The sequence below is a fragment of the Dasypus novemcinctus genome, chromosome 13 (assembly GCF_030445035.2).
Source record: "Dasypus novemcinctus isolate mDasNov1 chromosome 13, mDasNov1.1.hap2, whole genome shotgun sequence".
NCBI lineage: Eukaryota > Metazoa > Chordata > Mammalia > Cingulata > Dasypodidae > Dasypus > Dasypus novemcinctus.
In genome coordinates, this window is record NC_080685.1 from 86,914,473 (window position 1) to 86,935,234 (window position 20,762).

General features: G+C 38.4%; 1 protein-coding gene across 7 annotated transcripts in view; it reads left to right on the plus strand.

The window, feature by feature from the left end:
* The window catches only part of NAV1 (neuron navigator 1), a 253,429-nt gene that overhangs the window by 195,792 nt on the left and 36,875 nt on the right, over nt 1-20,762 (plus strand). For all 7 annotated transcript variants that reach the window (XM_058274946.2, XM_023585586.3, XM_058274947.2 and 4 more), the window contains one exon: nt 20,624-20,762. In XM_058274946.2, the coding sequence (XP_058130929.1) occupies nt 20,624-20,762 (139 nt within the window). The remainder of the gene's footprint in view (nt 1-20,623) is intronic.

Here is a 20,762-nt window from a genome sequence, read left to right on the forward strand (position 1 = left end):
AATTCTTTGCAGACAGATAAAAAGTAAAAGCTAACACCCTGCGCCCCTACCGCTGTGGGCACTGCGACCATGTAAGATCGGCATCCTTTGTTTGAAATTTAAATGATATACATGGAAAGGAGTTGTAAAAGTTCCTGTGAGAATGAAGAAATCTAGCCAAAGTCACTGAGGTCAAAACTTGAAAGATAATCCAAGTGGGATTTACAGAGGCTGTGTTAAATGTGTATATAACCCAGAAAACAGCCTCACCTTTTACCTTATTTATGCTTCTTCAACCAACCTAGGATACTTGTTTTCCTCTAGGTTTAGTGAAGGGACAGCAACTGTTTTTGTGTAGCCCTGCATTTGATTTGAAATAGAGAAACATTCTTCATCCAAGGTTGTTCACTGAATTACCCCTTAGGGATCTCAAGAGGTTATGAAATCCAGAACAAAGAGGTTGTATTCTGTATTGGTCTGGTTTCTTGGAATTATTTTTTAAACTAGAAAAATAATCAGGTAGCTTAACTTGCAACAAATACTTCAATACTGAGTGGTTACAGTGAATCTGTGGGTTTGCCTGGCATTGCCTTTAGGTGCATACAAAATGTCTGTAGTCAAATACCTTGGGCATATCCAGAGTAGATCTTTGTGGGTGCTCAAGTCTCTGGACCTAAGGAGGTGGTTAGGTCTCTAACCAAAGTTTCCATGTTGTTCATTGTGATAGTGTGCAAGGACACACACTTGAGAAAATAGAGTCCAGTGTCTTTAAGCTTTCTCTGTAGGTTTTAGGGTTTGGGATGTGTGTGTGTGTGTAGCTATTGTTTTTGTTTTGCCAGTGTTCCCTTTTTTTTCCCCCAAAGATTTATTTATTTATTTCTCTCCCCTTCCCCCCTTCCCCAGTTGTCTGTTCTCTGTATCTATTTGCTGTATGCTCTTCTTTGCCGGCTTCTGTTGTTGTCAGCGGCACGGGAATCTGTGTTTTCTTGTGTCAGCTCTCCATGTGTGCAGCGCCATTCCTGGGCAGGCTTCCTTTTGCACTGGGCGGCTCTCCTTACGGGAGGCACTCCTGCATGGCAGGGCAGTCCTTGCGTGCATCAGCACTGTGCATGGGCCAGCTCCACACGGGTCAAGGAGGCCCGGGGTTTGAACCGCGGACCTCCCACGTGGTAGACCAACGCCCTAACCACTGGGCCTAGTCTACTTCCCAGCTTTCCCTTTTGGTGTTCCTTGTTTTGATTTGGTTTTTGTTTTGTAGATTGAATGTTGACATCATTATGGTAATTACTGGCAGAGAAGCTTGAGTGGTGAATTAGCCCTCTTATTTTGAGTCAGAATTTAAAGAATTTTGAGAAAGGATTAAAAAAATTTTTTATTTTCAAGATGACCCCCCTCCCCGCTTACATAGAAACACTAAAGAAGAGGTTGAAAATTGGTGTTTTTATTTAACAGACTAAAAGAGAGAAAAGGTGACAATGGAAGGCCAGGGTTTCTGGAGTGAGAGGATTGAATGGGATGCAAAGAAGCCAAAAAAAAGGAGTGATGTGTTCAAAGGGCAGGCCTGGCAGTTCATCAGTTTGTGGTGGGAAGCCTCATTCCACAAAGAGAGAGAGTTACAGGCTAGAGGTGTTTATTGCCGGCTCAGCATTTCACACTAGCAGTCAGGCCTGAATTTTTGGAGCTGCCAGAAACTACTCAGTTGCACAGATTATTTAGCCTAGTAATATTAATATAGGGCCTGAGTTCCTAGCCCTTTTTACCTCTTTTGATAGGTACTTTGAGCAAATAGGGTGATTTGAGATCTGAAGAGGAAATGGTAGCTTGTTAATACTAAGGATTTCTATTTGTTTCCATATGAGCAATGGAAAATTGTATAGGGCATGTGCACTCTATAGGACTTCTTTCAACCTGTCTAATAGCAGGGTTTGTGCTTCTGACTAGAAAAGGCTTTTGCTCCTGTCAGCCCTGCATAAATCATTCTTTTTAAAAGCTACAAATATGTCTGGATTCCATCCTACTTGAAGGCATTGCCTGATTCCAGAGAGGAGGTGTGAGCAATAGTAATCTAATGCTTTCTCTTTTTTTCTTTTCTTTTTCTGCCCCCAACACCACCCCCCACCCCCATCCCCTTTTTCCCAAATCAAAACTGAGCCAGTAGAGCTGCCGGTAGAGGACTGTTGTTTTGACTTGTCAACTGAGCAGATTGAGAAAGGAACTAAAGGGGCGTGAAAGTGGAAATCCAAGAGGTCATCCTTGGTCCACAGTGACATTTTCCGCCAGGACTTACCAGTTGGGGAACGGCTATTTCTTTTTTCTTTTCCTTTTCATTTTCAGAGGGTCTTTTTATTTTTTTGGTCTAGCCCAAGGGTTGGCAAACTTTGGCCTGCAAGTCAAATCCAGCCCACCCTCTATTTTTGTATGGCCTACAAGCTAAGAATGTTTTTCACATTTTTATATGATTGAAAAAAAATCAAAAGTAATTAATAGCACTGAATTATATATTTGAATGTGGTTAAAAGAGGAACTTTTAGATTGTACATATATTTCTAGAATAAAATTTTTTTAAAAAATCTGTGGAACTGTACAACACTGTGAACCCTAAGTTAAACCACGGAATATAATAGTACATTTATATAGTACAATTATAAAAATGTTCTTTTATCAGTTGTAACAAGTGTACCACACTAATGCTAAGTATTAATAATAGGATGGTATATGGGAATCCTGTATTTAATGCATGATTATTCTGTAAATCAACAACTTCTCTGATTTAAGAAAAAGAATATTTCGTGACACATGAAAATTATTCAAAACTCAAATTTCAATGTCTGTAAATAAGGTTATATTGGAACATAGCTACATTCATTTATGTATTGTCACTGCTGTCTCTTTGTAGTGGCAGAGGTGAGTAATTGCTATAGAGCCCTTATAGCCCACAAGGCCATTTTATTTATTATCTGGCCCTTTACAGGAAAAGTTTGCCAACCCCTGGTCTAGGCCCTTAACCTGAACCTTCCCTACTTTTTGGAGTATTGCCAATTGTTTATTTCCTGATTGGTTTAAAGAAGATGCAGGAAAGTATTTCCTCTCCATTTAGCCAGGGATTTTTAAATTGTGCAATAGACTCCTAAAGAAGTGTCTCAGAAAGGTTATGGGTGGGACAGTGGGAAGGAAACAGGGAGTATCTCAAGAAAGTTTAAATTAAAATTGTCATTTTCATCCTTTCCAGAAATCTGCAAAATGGGACCACCTGAGTGGGTTTTAGAAGACAATGTTGGTTCAAAACCATACCCTGCTGACTGTTCTCAAGCCCCTTCTTCAGGACTCTCTGATAAAAATATGGAAACTCAAATTAGGACATTTTTTCATAATAGGGATGGATCACTTTTATCAATTGACATCTTAATTTAGTGATTTTGTTTTGTTTTGGTTTTTTCCCAAGATGTTTTCTTGCAAAGTTAAGAATCAAAAATATTTTCTCTGATGTTCAGCCTTCCAAACATTTTCGTTAGTAGGTTAGTAGGTGTTGAATTACCTGTTCACACATGAGGAAAATAAAGGCTAAGACAAACTGATTGAACTCTATTAATAAAAAATACTGAGGATAGAAATACACATCCAATACTCAAGAGCCTGGCTGCCTTTTACCCTTTAAAGGTGAATTTGATGATATCCCTGAGAACTTTTCCCCTTTTTTTGAGAGACATTCCCAGCTAAATTTGAAGGATTTAAATTTCCTGACTTGGAAACATCTGAAAAAGAGAGGAAGGTCCTTGTTTTGTTTTTTTCACTCCTGAAAAGAAGTAGAGGAGGGGAAAGGCTTGGGGCAGACAAAAAGGGAAATCTCTGAAACTAGAGAAAACTGTGGCCAGCCGAGTCAGCATTCCTCACCCACAGTTGGTCCTAATTAAGGAGATCCCGTTAAACAGCTCAACTTTCTGCTCTTTATTCTCTGCTCCCGCCCGCTCTGCCAGCTGACATGGCAAAGCTTTAACCCACACTTCGGAAACAGTCTCTCATGTCTTGCACTTATAATCTAACTTCTCTGTTTCTTCCCACTATCCTGCAATCATCCTTTCCCACATTAAAATCCTAATAAAATGTACTGATACTTCTAATCCAATTGTATCCATTTTGCTCCACAAAGTTCTATACAAGCTATTTGCTGGGCTCATAATTGTTTATCGTGTCATTACAGGAGCACACATAGAACCTGATTTCATCACAGAAAGATGGGATTTCTCTAGGGTTAATTTTGCTGCCAAGTCAAAGAAGCAGTAATTCCTTCCGCTTTACTTGATTCCTTGATCTTCTTCTTAATCCATCCTCCATAGCATCTGCCATACCTAGATATTTCAGCTGTATTGACCTGTGGCGTCATGCTCAGAAACCTAATGTTAGTAAACCCTGAATTGAAAACTAGCCTGAATCATGGAGGTAGTCAATTGTCTAATGTACCTCAATGGGATTATTGATGTGTGAGTAAAGAATAAGTTAATTTTCACTACTTACTAATCTAAGTTTAAGAAACTCTCCTAACCTTAGAGCAAAGATTTAATGCCAGTATCAATGCATGGAGAAGGGTGGTATGAAGCAAGATGATATTTTTTTCCCCTGGTTCATAGAAACATTTAAGAATCTGAATGTAAGGGCAGATACCAGAAAAAATGCGCATGTGCACAGAATTTTGTATACAATTACAAGGTCATCCAGTTCTCCAAAACAATTAAGTACCTCAGGCTAGTAGGCTAATTCTCTCTAAAAACATTCTTTTGCCATTTGTGAGATAGCATCTGCAGAGATTCAGGCACAAGGTATGAAATAGGAACTTGAGGCTTTAGTTTGACAGAGCTGGGCTATGCCTCGGACTGTGCCCGTGGCACTACTACACCACGGAAAAAGACTTAGACCTTGTAGGAGAAGGGAGTGGACTAAAGTGAACATGCTGAAGGTGATCAGAACTTCAGCAAGGAAAGGTTGAGGTGAACTACAAGTTGGGACCAGACAGAAGTTTTCTCACTTTATTCTAATGCATCAAACATCATCAGAAATAACAGCAAAAACCTTCTCTCTATTGGTACATCAGGGTGATTTTCATATTCTTCATGATATAGTAGCCCTGTATTTATTTACACTTACCCCTTTCTTGATGCCACAAGTAGCTTTGGCAGTCACTGTAGGAATTATGAGCTAAGTGACTTAAAAAAAAAAAAAAGGCAACAGTGGAAATCTATGATTTCAGAATTTTACAGAAAGACCAAAGCACTGAGGTCTAATTTTCTTGGCTTTCACTTCAGCTAGGTTTGAGCTTCAGGAAATATTTTCAGATTTTGTGGTACTAATCTTTATCATCGTCCCAGTTGATAAATTCAGAGCTTCCTATTTGATAAACCCAGAACTTCCCAGTTGAGTTCTGAATAAGAATTCAACACTGAGACATTGCAACTCTAAAATGATAGGCTCGAAAATCATAGTGACTGTTTTCTCTGATTTTCATTAGAGCCAATAGTACTAGGCAAGCAATCCGTAGGGATTAAATCAGAATTTTGGGGTCCCCACACCATATTCCATTCACCAAATTAGCCTCAGCATTTGAAAGCTGAACAAATTGTTCAGATAGTTCCATGAATCAAACTGAAGTTTTAGGAAGCCACTAGTTTTCTTGAAAGACTGGGATAGAAGTATGAGCTCACTGCCAGTATATCAAGTGGCCAAATAATTTTCCTAATTGTACATATCCTCTGACTCATATAAGATTCTGGTTACCTTGTTCTTTAGAGTCTCTTCTTCTTGATTGTTATTTACCCTTGATTAAGATTTGACAGGCAGACTCTTAGCTTGTAAAAATTTACATTGGCTTCTTCCCTGCTCCACCCTCCATTCCTCTACATCTCTCACTCTGTGCGATTCATCTCTCCTCGCCTTGCCTGGCTTTGCTGGCCAGATCAGGCTGGCTTGCTATGGTCGCAGCCAAACCACAGACATGTAATGAAGCAGACACTGTACTCCCCCCTGCTTTTGCAGTGCTCTGAGGCCACGTGGGGTGGGGAGCTGGAGACTTACTGACTTTAAAAACTTTGGTGGTACTTGAACAGAATGCTCATTTCTTTACATGGTCTTGATATATTTTCAAAACAGAACATAACAAAATTGTCCACTTCACTCTGACTCTTCCACAATCTTTATCACATATCATCTTTAATCCCTGAGTACTCTTTTATGACTGTTGCTAATAATTCAAGGTATGTATCCAATAGTTCTTCCACATTTGATGCCATCAAAAAAAGAATCAAGTGAAGTTTAAATGCAAACTACAGCTTTTGCAGGTCATGGCTCAAATGTAATTACTGTAGCAGCTAATGAACTCTAGCTCTTCAAAGCTGACATTTCATGGACCAAAAGTTTCCTGTCTAGGACAGTACTTTCCAATAGAAAAGTAATGTGAGCCACATAAGTAATTTTACATTTTCTAGGAGGCACACTTTTTAAAAAGTAAAACCCATGCAATTAATTTTAATATATTTTATTTAATCCAATATACCAAAATATTATAATTTTAATATGTTTTTGAAGAAATCATTAATAAGATGTTTTACATTCTTTTTTTTTTTCATTCTATCTTTGAAATCTGATATTAAGTCTTTGAAATTTTACTGCACATCCAATTTGGACTAGCCAAATTTCAAGTACTTGGTAGGCACATAAGACTAATTGCTCCCCTTTAGCATACACCTAAGAGATCACCACATTGTTAGCAAAGGAAAGGATTTAGTTTTATGATATGTGAATGTGAACAAGCATTTTTCTTAAAATTTTCCTCATTAACAAGGAGACCTTGGTCATGTCATTTAACCAATCTGTGCTCATTTATTCATCTTTTGGAACAATGGAGAAACAACTGAGTACATTTAAAGATTAAATAACAATGAAGAAGCAACTGAGCACATTTTAAAGATTAAAGATTAAAAGTACATTTTAAAGATTTAAAGATTAAATCAATATGCCTGGCAGAATTTTTTAAAGTATGTTTCCATAATTTGTTAAGCTGCCTTTTGTTTCTTATTTTACTCTTTTTAATATGAAATAAAGTTTTTTAAAAATTTCAAGACCAGAGCAAGTATCAGGAATATATTCTGGTCCATTGAAGTGTACTGTTTGAAGTCAGACCTAGTCCATTTCTAACCAATAAGATTAGCTTCCTCAAGAGGACAGATGCATTTAAGTCTCTTTATGTATTTAATTCTAACTCAGGCTGATCCCAGACCAAGCTTTATATACTTTTTGCTCTGTCCCATTGAAGTACTAAGTAATTTGAGTTCCAGTGGCAGACATCATGAGACACCCCTGGCTGCAGAACCATCCAATAGCATTATCTAAAGCACTTGCATTATCAGAATATTTCTTTTATCTTGATTCGGAGACATTCTGGCCCTTGGGAACCTAGAGCCAGGTTCATCATGTTTGCTAGCCATTCAGCCAGCTTGGCTTTCAGATTGCTGTCAGTCCTCGGGTCTATATTCACACTTTGTCTCACCACCACTGTTGCCTATTTAAGTGCCTAACCTAGGTCACCATTCATCAACCCTAGTGCGTCAGACAATATCAAGAGTTGTGGCTGTTGATGATCTTTTCTCCCTCCATTCCATTTGATGTTTGTGTGTTGCATATAAAATAGTCACCCTTGTTGGTACAGTGATGGGAGTGAAAGCCTCCCAAGACTGACACTGGCTTCTTTCCATGGTTGGTTTGGGGATTTAATTCTCAGAAGTTGGGTACACTGTATGGTCAAAAACAGCCTCCTGCTGCCTGGATACCTGTTTACAGTTTAGATGGCATAGATAATGCTTCTCTTTTCTAGATGAGAGAGCAGAGAGAGTCCTAGTAACCTCTTGGGGCTATAATATTAGGCTTCCAATTCAATAAACCCTAGCTGGAAGTAAAAAAAAAAAAAAAAATGTAACTCCAAGAGAAAAAAAATCCCAGCTCTTATACCAGCCTATCATATTGCAGATATTTCTCTAAAAGTAAGGTTCGTATCTATTAAGAGTTCGTATCTATTAAGTAGTAAATAATCAAAGAAACTTTGTTAATGACTTACCAGGCATATACATTCTGGAAAGCAGTACAAACTCAGTGCTCAAGTTTAACTTTTGAGAACCATGCTATGCTAAAGAAGCAATTACGATTTTTCAACCTACCCTTCCAGTTAGCTAGTCCACACCCTTGGCCCTCTGGAGGCCTGCAGGCACCCTGGATTGTTCAAATTCCATGGAATGGCTGGGACTGAAATGTGGGGAGCAGACTATGTGAAAAAAAGCCTGGGAGGGGTGGCCAGACCTAGCCAAGAGTTACGTTAGTGTTGGTGCTTTTCCCAGAGGGAAGGAATATTCCCTGCCCCATGCATTGACACGTGTCTGCACAGACACAAACAGGGCAGTGTTCAGCTGAGCTGGCCTTCTCACAGTCCCTCTTTTCATCCTACAGAGGAATACACCAGAGTATTCCTTAGACTATGGTATCAGTGCTAGGAAGTACGCAAAAGAACAAGAGGGGGAATCAGTCACCATTCTTACGGCCTTAGAACAAAGGGCTTTATCCATTCTAAGGGCATTCAAGGGGTTAATTTATTGAAAGGAATGAAAAATTGTCACAATAACCTGTTACTCCCACCCTAACAGCAAAAAAGGTTGGGTAAGCATCAAAAGTCATAACTTTAATAAAATTTAAAAAAGAAAAACATATTTATAGGTGCAAAGCATTCTACATGAACTAAATTCCGTAAAGGGATGAGCCCTTCATAGGAGATAAGGAATGCATCACTGCTTTCATGCTAGAGGCATGGTAGGAGGAGGAGCAAACCCATCCTAGAAGAGAATAAGAAAATAGCTAAACTTCATACAAACATTTAAAGGCTACTTGTGGGATGGTTACTTAGAGTCCCAATCACAGAACAAACCCATACTCACCCACCCCCACTTCTCTCCTTGAGGCTTCTAGTGTCACTGAGTACACCAAGATGAAGAACAATGGCAGGGCAGAAGAGTTCAGAAAGAACCCCCCTCCCTCCTAATGCGCACAGGCTTTCATCAAGTACACAGCAGTAGCATGATACAGTGAAATCTGAGGGCAAGGCAGAAGGGTAGAGAAAGGTCCCTCCAAAGCACAAGGACCTTTCACTGAGTGCAAACAAATGGCCCACCAAGGCCTGGGGGCAGTGCAGTTAAGTTGGAGGTAGATCTCCTGAGGCACAGAAAGCCCGCAGGGCTGAAGAGCAAAGAGAACGCCACAGCAGTCCAAAATAGCTGGTAGCTGGGCTGTAAATCATACAGAAAGATCTCTGAAATCCTGCTTTTCTGAGATCCCAACTCATGCTGAAAGGACAGTCCTGATCCTACCCTCAAAACATTTGAAATTATTGGTGAACTGACTTTAAGGAAAGTTGCAACAAAGCCCAGGTATAGCCTTACTACCAGTTAGGCTCACTCAGTTCTCATTCCTAACAGCCTGACTGAGGAATGGACTTACCATTTTTTGGGTATACATAACTGTTCTCGACATCTGGCATATAATAAAAAGCTAAAAGACTTGTGAAAAGGTGAAAAATAAGACTAATCAAGACAAAAAAGTCAATTGAAGCAGATCCTAAGATGACCCAAATGTTGGAATATGCAGAAAAAGATTTTAAAATATTTATTATAAGTACATTTAAGGATCTAGTAGGAAAGGTAGATTATATTCTTGAATAGACGGGAAATTTCAACAGGGAACTGGAAGTTCTAAAGGTAATGTTTCTAAATTCCCCCCGAAACAAGGGTTATTATTTGGAAACAGACTAATAATCATTTTAGAGGATAAGAAGCAGTTCCAAAATCACAAACCCTTTCCTGAGCTTACACATTCTATCACTCTTCTTTCACACAAGTCAGGAATTCAAGTCCACAAGTAAATGCCCGCTATGTACAAGATATTGTGTGAGGATATATGAGACTCATCTTGAACCCTCAGGGAAGTTTAGCATATAATCTAGTGAAGGGAGAGGAGCTGAATGGAGAGGGGCAATTAAAAAGGCTTTCAGAGTAGTGCAAGTGGGAGAACATTAGGTTTTGAACCAGAGCTGTGGCAGGAGAAATATAAAAGAACAAATAAATATGAGAGGCAAGTGGTAATAAAATCAATGGAAAAAGAAAAGAAAAAAAAAATCAATGAGGCTTCTTGATGAGGAGGGTGAAGTGAAGAAAAAGGAGTCATGATGAAGTGACAGGAAAAATACAGTGATGCTTTCAGTGGAAATAGGAAATGAGAAGTTTAAGTTTTAGAGGAAGGTTTGGAGGATATGAGAACTGTAAATGGGAAAATAAATATCCTGTGGAGAAAATTCTTTAATTTATCTCTTTAACCTGTTCCAGCATTTTAGAAATATCCATTGACAGGGGTCTTCATTTCCATTGTCCTGTTTATATCTGACAGTCTCTCATATGCTTATTTAGACTTATTTCCTTTTCTGTTCTGAGAATAGATGAAAATGATAAAGTGCCATTATTCTTATAATAACCCTCCCAGAAAGAATACTTTTACACCATTTCTCTAATATATCCAATTACCTATTATTGATTGTTGTTTGGATTTATAAATAGATTAGATTATAAAGGAATATTAAGGTTTTTTAGTTCTCTGGTTTTTTTTTTTTTTTCATGTCCTAGTGAATTTAGACTGATCTTATTGTTGCCCAATCCTCTTTTCTCCACCTGAGATCTATGTGAGAAACAAATTTAAAGAGAAATAAGAGGCAGATAGCAAAATCCAGCTAAGCAAGCAGACATTCTTTGCTAAACAACAGAATGCAGTAGCCCTCCAGAACTCTGAGCTCTGCCCTCCTCTTCCTTTTGGTGCCATAGTTAAGCTGACTTCCTTTCTTCCTGCTATCTTGAATGGCCAGGTATTACTCTATAGTACTCTGACTTATTAGTTGATATTTTTTCATGAACTCTTCTAAAGACTTTTTTGTTCTTAGACCTTAAGCAATCATATGTTCCATTGAGCCTCCTTTCTCCCACAGTCCTTAATTCTTCAGATATCTTACAGATAATTCCATCTGCCTCTGCCCAATTTGATGATGGAACTCTAAAGTTAATATGCCCTCATCTCATTCAATTCAGAGGCTACCCATCAGAACATCTTATCCAAAAGAACAAGTTCTATGAAGTGTCACTTAGGGGTATTGTGCTACTGATAAAATTAGTTTAATATATCTCACAATTAGCACAACAGTAAAAAAGCTCAATGACAATAATGGGTATTTGTTTTTTAAGCTGTAAACACACAAATACAAAGAATAGGAGAAGGGAGATAATAGCCATAAAATTTGGGGAAGCTAGAAATTAGAAGGGCATGTTAACTGATTTAGCAGACTTGAAGCTGAATCCTAAGCCAACAGTGGGGAAAGCTGAGCCGCAATGCTTTTTACACCCCCAAAACCTTCCAAGCCCTTGGTAATTGGTGACCTCTATTCTTTAGTGGAGGAGAAGATGAAACTAAAAACAAGAGGATTTGTTGAAAATTTATTTAGGAAGGCTAAGATTTAGATCCTCTCCTCTAGTACTTCAGAAAAGCAACTGCCCTTCCCCTTAATCAAAAGAAGACTGGAGTCTTTCTCTCTGGAGAGAGAATATAGGGGGTTTCTGGACTGGTGGACTCCTGGCACAGGTGAGAGCATATGTTTTTGAACCAAAAACAAAGGGATGAAGTAGACTTTTGCATAGTATTTGTTGAAACCCCTAGGCCTCTTCCCCAGCTCAAGAATGCAGGTCTCACATGCTCTAGGAAGGAATTTAGAAGATTTTTCTCTAGCAAACCTGGCCAGCCCAAGAGAAAAGACTTAAATGAATCAGTCCAATCAGATCTCCCTATACTAAAGCCATGGTTGACAAGTCCTACCCTATGTGCACAGAGCTTCTAAATAAATTATAGTAAGTGTCCTAATTTTAAATATGAGCAGACAGCTAAAGATCACCAGACATCTAAGCACATGAAAGGCAAAATAAACAAAGCAGCAACTTGAAACCAGGAGCTATGCAAATTATAAACCCTCCCCTCCAAATAAATATCTCTGAGAGTTAAGAGAAGACATTGCATCCTTGAAAGAAAGAACATTATCCTATTAGAAAAGAACCCTTAGAAATTAAAAACATGATTGAAGAAATGAAAAACTTAATAGAAGGAATGGAACATAAAATTGAGGTAATTTCTCAAAACACAGAGTAAAAACATCGAGCTGGAAAATAAGAGAGAAAAGAAAGAAAATTAAAGCATCAGCCTAAAAATCTAACATCTGAATAATAAACATTCTAGAAGGGAGAACTGAAAAATGGAGAGGAGAAAATCATCACAGCAATAATTGGGGAAATTCTCCCAGAACTGAAGCGCATGAGCTTTTAGATTAAAAGGACATAGTAAAGTACCCAATTCAATGAATAAAAATAGAACCACACCAAGGTGCATCATTATATTTAAGAATACTAGGGAGGATCCTAAAAGTTTCCAGAGAGGAAACAGAAGAATCAGAATGGAAACAATAGAAGCTAGACAATGGAATAATACCTTTAAATTCTGAAAGGAAATTATTTTCAGTTTAGAATCCCATGTGAAAAGATAAAATAAAGACATTTATGACAGGTAAGATATTAGAGCGTTTATGTCCCAAGTATCGTTTTTTAGGAACCTACCAGAAGAGGAATTTATAAAGCAAGAGAGTAAACAGAGGAAACAGGATCTACCTTAAAAGTCAGCTAAAGAGAGTCCGCTGTATGATGAAGTCTGGTCCCATTATATCAGCTATACAGCAGATCCAGATTGCAAACAACTAGAAGATTGAGATAAACATAGGCATATTCTTGAAGGAAGTGTAAGAAACTTTTTTTAAAGATTGTTATTCTTTATTTATCCCTCCTCCACTCATTGTTTTTACTTGATGTGTCTGTTCACTGCGTTCTCATCTTTTTGGGAGGCACCGGGACGTCCCAAATGGGAGGGAGGTGCCTAATCACTTGAGCCACCTCTGTTCCCTGCTTTTGTGTATCTCTCATTGTGTTTTTCTTCCTTGTGTCTCTTTGTTGCATCATCTTGTTACATCAGCTCACCTCACCAGCTCACTATCTTGCTTCTTTTCTTTTTTTTTTTTAAAGATTTATTTTTTATTTATTTCTCTCCCCTTACCCGCTCCCCCACCCCCAGTTGTCTGCTCTCTGTGTCCATTTGCTGTGTGTTCTTCTGTGTCCGCTTATGTCAGCAGCACCCGGAATCTGTGTCTCATTTTGTTGCGTCATCTTGCTATGTCAGATTTCCGTATGTGTGTCGCCATTCCTGGGCAGGCTGCATTTTTTCACACTGGGTGGCTCTCCTTACAGGAGCCCCACTCCTTGCACATGGGGCTCCCCTATGCGGGGGACACCCCTGCATGGCACGGCACTCCTTGCGCACATCAGCACTGAGCGTGAGCCAGCTCATCACACGGGTTAGGAGGCCATGGGTTTGAACCTTGGACCTCCCATGTGGTAGGCAGGCGCCCTATCCATTGGACCAAATCCGTTTCCCTGCTTATTTTCTTTAGGAGGCACCTGGAACTGAACCTGGGACCTCAATCACTTGAGCCACATCCACTTCCCAGAAACTTTTGGTCTTTTTGTTTGTTTGGTTTTTTTTTATTTCTCTCCCCTTCCCCCCGTTGTCTGTTCTCTATGTCTATTCACTGTGTGTTCTTCTGCGTCCGCTTGCATTATCTGGTGGCACTGGGAAACTGCATCTCTTTTTTTGTTGTTGTGTCATCTTGCTGCGTCAGCTCTCTGTGTGTGTGGCACCACTCCTGGGCGGGCTGCACTTTTTTCACGTGGGGTGACTCTCCTTACAGGGCACACTCCTTGAACATGGGGCACCCCTATACGGAGGCACCCCTGCATGGCACGGCACTCCTTATGCATGGCAGCACTGTGTGTGGGCCAGCTCACCACATAGGTCAGGAGATCCTGGGGATCTAACCCTGGACCCTCCGAATGGTAGGTGGACGCTCTATCAGTTGAGCCACGTCTGCTCCCCCCAGAAACTTTTCATAGTGGTTGCCATAGGAGAGTAAATGGAAAGTTGGAAAAGGGATCTTTTTCCTTTTTCCTTTATATTTTTATGTAATGTTTTGTGTCTTCACTACAAGATGTATTACCTTTCTAATTGTTTTAAAGAAATAAAATATGCTCCAAAGAGTTGCTTAGCCATTAGGTGATAACAGAATTTTCCCTTGGTTTAGAACCTGCATAGATTCACTTGCCGGAAATCTTTAAATCTTCTAACCAACCTTCCCCAGTAATTTTAGGCTTATACTTTCTCACTCTAGGGAAAGGGAATGTCTTTTGGGCAGGCAGGACTGGAACTCTCTTGAGGAGATAACCCCTCCCCTCTTCCCCCACTTCAGCATTAGACTTTTCATAAATGTAGGGCAAAGGAAGATTTCTTTTTAGATTTATGGACTATAGCAGTCCTTCTCTCTTTGTAGGGCCCTTCCATAAAAGCTTTCTGCAGTCCAAGACCTTGATTACCAATAATTAATCTCAGATGGAAGGTACAGAGCCACAGGCTTCCTCTGTCTTTATCCTAAGAGGACAGGCTGTGAATTGTTTGTTTGTTTGCTTGCCAGAGATCTTATCTTGACCCAGAAGAGCTGATAGGATCATAAAACCAGCATTGATCTTTCTTCCTCAGTAAATTTTCTCTACAAAATTGGAGGGGGGGGGTGGTGTGCTACATTAGCAATCCAAGACAAATGTGAGATTTAATGACAGGAATGGAGAGAATAAAAATATGTCATGAGTCGGGGAGGGGAAGAGGTTGACTGAAATTTAACAATGGCTATATTTCATAGTAATAAAATTTAAATAACTCTGTAGTGTGTTCTAATCCCCATGCTTTCTTTGCTGTTAGTGTATTTAGATAAATCACTACAGAGCAACCAAGCCAAATATCTAAAACTCCCGCTTTCCTATTCCCAACACATGAATTAGAGAGAGGCCAGCTGATATCTGGGCCAAGCACTTAGATGACTTGTATGTTTGATTTTTGTTCCATGATATGAAACTCAAAATAAATCAAAAAGGAAAAAATTTCCAGATACCAGTTAATTCACACATACACACGCACACAAATCTTCAGCCTCTTTAATCCTTGTACACATGCAAAGCTGATAAACCTCTGAACACAGAAGGGTTTAAGAGATTAATTACTACAGGCACAAACAGATAGTCTTATGGAGCAGCTTTGTTGAAGTTCTGGTGTTCAGTTTTAGGCCCCTAAAACTTGAGTGAAATCCGGAGAACTTTTTAGAATACAGAAAAAGTAATATAAATTGTGAAAGACTAGGAAAATGAGACCTTGGAAGAAAGGTTGTAGGAGACAGAATTTGAACTTAAAAAATAATGTGTGACAAATACTTTTGAAATTAAATACTACTAAAAAGTCCATGTGTCTAAATAATTTGGATACCAATATTTATTGATTTTTCAATTTTAGCTAGAAACTATTGATTTATTAAATATTTATTGAAAAATTAGTTGATCTACGTCATTCCTCTCTACTGTATAATCCCAATATAATTATATTTTTCTTTAAATAAATATCTTTCACTGTTAAGGCGAATTGCTCTTCTTTTCCTTTTCAACTCTTCTTTTTTCTGTTCCCGTGTTAATCATTTGCATACTTTTCTCTGCCCTTATTACATTTTTATCTAAATGCTCTAACAGAATCCCCAACCATAATTTTTCCAGGGGCTAAAACATAAATTCCATTTTCCCCAGTTTTTGCTTCCAAAAGCTTTCTGTCCTGTTTCAATATAGACTGATCACTTTTGAGATCAGCTGCATGCCTTCAGTTGTGGACTTGACTTCATGATTTTTATGTCTTTTCTCCTTCATTTCCTGGATCCTTATATCTTATTTGGTCCTAACTTAATCCTTCTTTTTAATGAGATACTCCCTACAAGTATTGTAAAAATGGTAGATGGAGACATATTTTTTGAGACCTCAATTCCTAAAAATATCTTCATTCTACAAGCTTATTTGAATGGTGGTCAGACAGACTATAGATTTCTAGACTGGAAATCATTTTCCTCCAGAATTTTGACGACATTTATCTCCCAACTTTTCATCTTTCATAGAAGCTGTTGAGAAGGTAGATGCCATTCATATCCCCCCCTTTTTTTTTCATGTGACCCAAGATTTTTTCTTATTGGTAGATTTTAGACTTTCTTTATTCCTAGTGGTTTAAATTTTGATGATGTGCCTTTGATATGGGTTGTATTTTCAATGTTATTTCATGGCTACTTTCAGTTCTAAAAGAGGTTCTTATATGATTTATTTTTTTAAATCTCTCTCCCCACCATTTCTTTTCCCTACCTTCTTTTTAATTGATTGATGTCTTAATGGTTTCTTTTAACTACTAGTTTATTGGGTATACCTCATTGGATTTTTCAGTGGTTGATCTAGGGTTCACAATATGGATCTTGAACTTATTGCAACCTATTTTCAAGTAATACACCACTCTTATATATAGTGTAAGATCATTAGATGGTATACTAATACTTTCACTCTTTTTGCTTTTGTTATAAAACATTTTATGTCTTCATTTGTTTCAGATCCATAATAAATTATTACTTTGATTTTGAACACTCAATTATTTTTAAAGACTTTAAAATATAAAAATTTGGAGTTTTAAATATTTCCCACAGTTTTACCATATCCAGCGGTCTTTATTACTGTAGATTAAGTTTCCTATTTGCATTTATATTTATTTTACCTGAAAATTTCAATAAAATTTGTTTTAGTGTAGATCTGATGCAGTAACTTCTTACAGTTTTTATTTGTCTAAAAAATATATGTTTCACTTTAATTTTGAAGGGTATTTTACTTCTGAGTTGACAAGTCCCCTCTTCCATTACTTTAAGAATTGTTGCTCTTTTGTCTATTGCCATTCATAGTTTCTGATGAGAAATGTGCTATATTATTAATATTTATTTTTCTATATAATGTTTTTCTTCTTTTCCCCATCTGGTCATCTTTAAGATTTTCTCTTTATTTTTAGTTTTCATCAGATTAACAATGATCTTCTTTGGTGTGAGAATATATATATCCTGCTTAAGGTTCTCTGAGTTTCTTGGAATTTGGTTGGCTCTCTTTCAATAATTTGGGAAATTCTTGGCACTTACCTCTTAAAATAGTTCTTCTGCCCATTCTCACCCTCTTCTCCTTCTGGTACTCCAATTATTTATGTTTCAGAATATCTGATATTGTTCCACAGTTTTGTTGCTCTTTATTTTTTAACTCCTCCTTATTTTCATTTTTGTGCTTCAGATTATATAATTTCTAAAATAACTAGAAATGTAAAACATGATATGAGAGGTGAAGAATTACCTAATATTTCAAATTTGACATTTTATGGTTTCACATGTTAATTTATGCTGTCCACCTTTCTACGCAATCCTTTAACAAATTCATCATACAAAATACAGGTCTCATGGCATGTGTGAAAGAATATTCTAGAAGTTGTTCTAAGTAATATTAAAAAGGTGATTTAGGGAAGCGGACTTGGCCCAATGGATAGGGTGTCTGCCTACCACATGGGAGGTCCACGGTTCAAACTCCAGGCCTCCTTGATCCGTGTGGAGCTGGCCCATGTGCAGCACTGATGCGTGCAAGGAGTGCCGTGCCACGCAGGGGTGTCCCCCACATAGGGGAACCCCACATTCAAAAGAGTGCGCCAGGTAAGGAGAGCCGCCCAGCACAAAAGAAAGTGCAGCCTGCTCAGGAATGGCCCCACACACACAGAGAGGTGACGCAACAAAAAGAAACACAGATTCCCAGTGCCGCTGATAAGGATAGAATCCGTCGCAGAAGAACACACAGCGAATGGACACAGAGAGCAGACAACTGGGGCAGGGGGAGAAATAAACAAAATAAAATAAAATTTTTAAAAAGGTGATTTAAATATAACAATAGCTACAAGAATAAGCAAACTTATTTCTCATTGGCAAAAATGTGTTGATCGTAATGGTTCCTATTTTAATGAATAAAGATGTGTTTGAGCCTACAAATAAATAAATAATTTAAACAAATTAGCAAATGAATGAATAAAAGATATCATGAGATTCTGAGTTAGAAAAGATAAAAATCAGTAAAATGGCTCTGATTTTGCAAAGATAATAATGACAAATATATATAAAAAAGCAAAAACAAAGCACAGAAAAAAAATTCAACTTAGTGAATGTAACAAATTCCTGAGGTGCACAAATGCATATACAGATAGATAAATGTGCATATCAAATCTTACATGTTTATGGATATGAATTTTCTGCCCTTTTAAGAACTAAAGTAAATAATTTTACTGTAGTATGCAAATTATGATATAGTTTGAGAAGAGCATGCTTTTGGACTTAGAGAAAACTGAGTTGGAATGCTAGCTCTGTCTCATTAACTTTATTTATTTATTTATTTTTAAAGATTTATTTTTTATTTATTTATCTCCTCTCCCTCTCCCCCCTTGTCTGCTGTCTGTGTCCATTTGCTGTGTGTTCTTCTGTGTCTGCTTGCATTCTTATCAGCAGCACCAGAATCTGGGTCTCCTTTTGTTGGGTCATCTTCCTGCATCAGCTCTCCATGTGTGCGGCACCACTCCTGGGCAGGCTATGCTTTCTCCATGTGGAGTGGCTCTCCTCACAGGGCACACTCCTTGCATGTGGGGCTCCCCACCATGGGAGACACTCCTGCGTGGCATGGCACTCCTTGCATGCATCAGCACTACGTTTGGGCCAGCTCATCACATGGGTCAGGAGGCCCTGGGTTTGAACCCTGGGCTTCCCATATGGTAGGCGGACACTCTATCATTTGAGCCAAATCCACTTTCCTGTCTCATTAACTTTATAAATGTGATAAAGTTATTTAAATTATCAGAGGTAGTTTCTGAATTTGCAAAATGAAGTCAGTGTGGCTTTAGATTTGTATTATAAGTCAAAGAGATAACAGAAGCAAAGAATCTGACACATAGAAGGTGTTCAGTATATTCTAGCTGGTTTTGTTTTGGGCTGTTACAATTTATACTGTCATTGAAAATAATGAAATTTTGACCCATCCTTTGATTTTATTTTAGCAGTTAATTTAATTTGTAAACTTGAGACATTAAAAATAATGAGTGTGATAAAAAAGAGAAAAGTATTAATAGCAAAAAAGTATAGCACAAGAGGAAATTGGTACAAACGATAGAAGAGGCTATTTCATGTAGTGGTTAAGGATAAACTTTCTATGATACTATTAAATCCAGAAATGAATTGCCGAAGGATGTTTTAGAATCCAAGCTACAAAGGGGTGGAGGCTATATTAAGTTCACTTAGTGTACACGGTCTAGGGTTCTCTTTATAAAAATATACAGATACAAATGTTTAACAACAGTCTCTCCCTATTTCAAATATCTGACAGAGAAAGGAAACCACTCCACAAATCTGGCACCTCAGCTTGGCCACAGCATCTCAAGTCTGGTTTATTGAAAAGAAGAGTGGCACATGCTGTGTAGAAGCAGGACCTCATCCCAACCATGTTAAATCCAGCTAAAAGACTTGGGAAATCCCTAGATTGGGTGAACTGTATAAATAGGAGAGCAATTAGAAACAATAGGTCTACCATGTGGAGCTGGCCCGTGCGCAGTGCTGATGCATGCAAGGAGTGCTGTGCCGTGTAGGGGTGTCCCCCACGTAGGGGTGCCCCACACGCAAGGAGTGCGCCCCATAAGGAGAGCTGCCCAGCGCGAAAGAAAGTGCAGCCTGCCCAGGAATGGCGCCACACACACGGAGAGCTGACACAAGATGATACACCAAAAAAAGACACAGATTCCCGTGCCGCTGACAATAGAAGCGGACAAAAAAAAAAAAAAAAAGAAATGATAGGTCTAAGGGGTTCAAGAAAAGATAAAGCCTTTTCTGACCATTGTTACCAGATACGGAAAAATTTAGAAAAGGAAAAAAACAAACTAGAGAATGCATCTAAGAAAGAATATGGTAATATAAGAATGGAGGCTATTTATAGGGAAGGGAAATTAATTTGTATAATGACTGTTTCAAAAATTACCTCGTCTTGGGAGCAGGTGCGGCTCAAGCAGTTGAGTGTCTGCTTCTCATGGGAAGATCCTGGATTTGGTACCCCTGATGCCTCCTAAAAAGAAAAAAGCAAACAAGCAAATAAACCAACTCAGGGGAGCCAATGTGACTCAGTGGTTGAACGATGGCTTCCCACATATGAGGTCCTGGGTTCAATCCCTGGCTCTGGTATGTCAAAAAAAAAAAATTACCTTGTCTTTATAAGATACCTTTCTGTCAAGGAAATATAAAATCTTCTCTTGCCAGATAAAGACGGAGTCTATTCCTCTTATAAAAGAACATCACCAAATTACAAGGAAGTTCAAGTCACACTTTGATTCACTGGCATACCCAGGACTAATCCACAAGCCTTTCCCTTTTGACCAGTGTATAAGCTGGGATAGTCATTCTTTCACCAATATATGAAAATTTTATTTCTTCCCTTGGTTTCTGTTTTAAGAGCTAATCTTTCTCTCTCCTGTCCTCTAGCTGGGATGAAAGCAGTTCCATTAGCAGTGGGCTCAGTGATGCCTCAGACAACCTCAGCTCAGAAGAGTTCAATGCCAGCTCCTCGCTCAACTCACTTCCAACTACTCCTACTACTTCTCGCAGGAACTCTACAATAGTG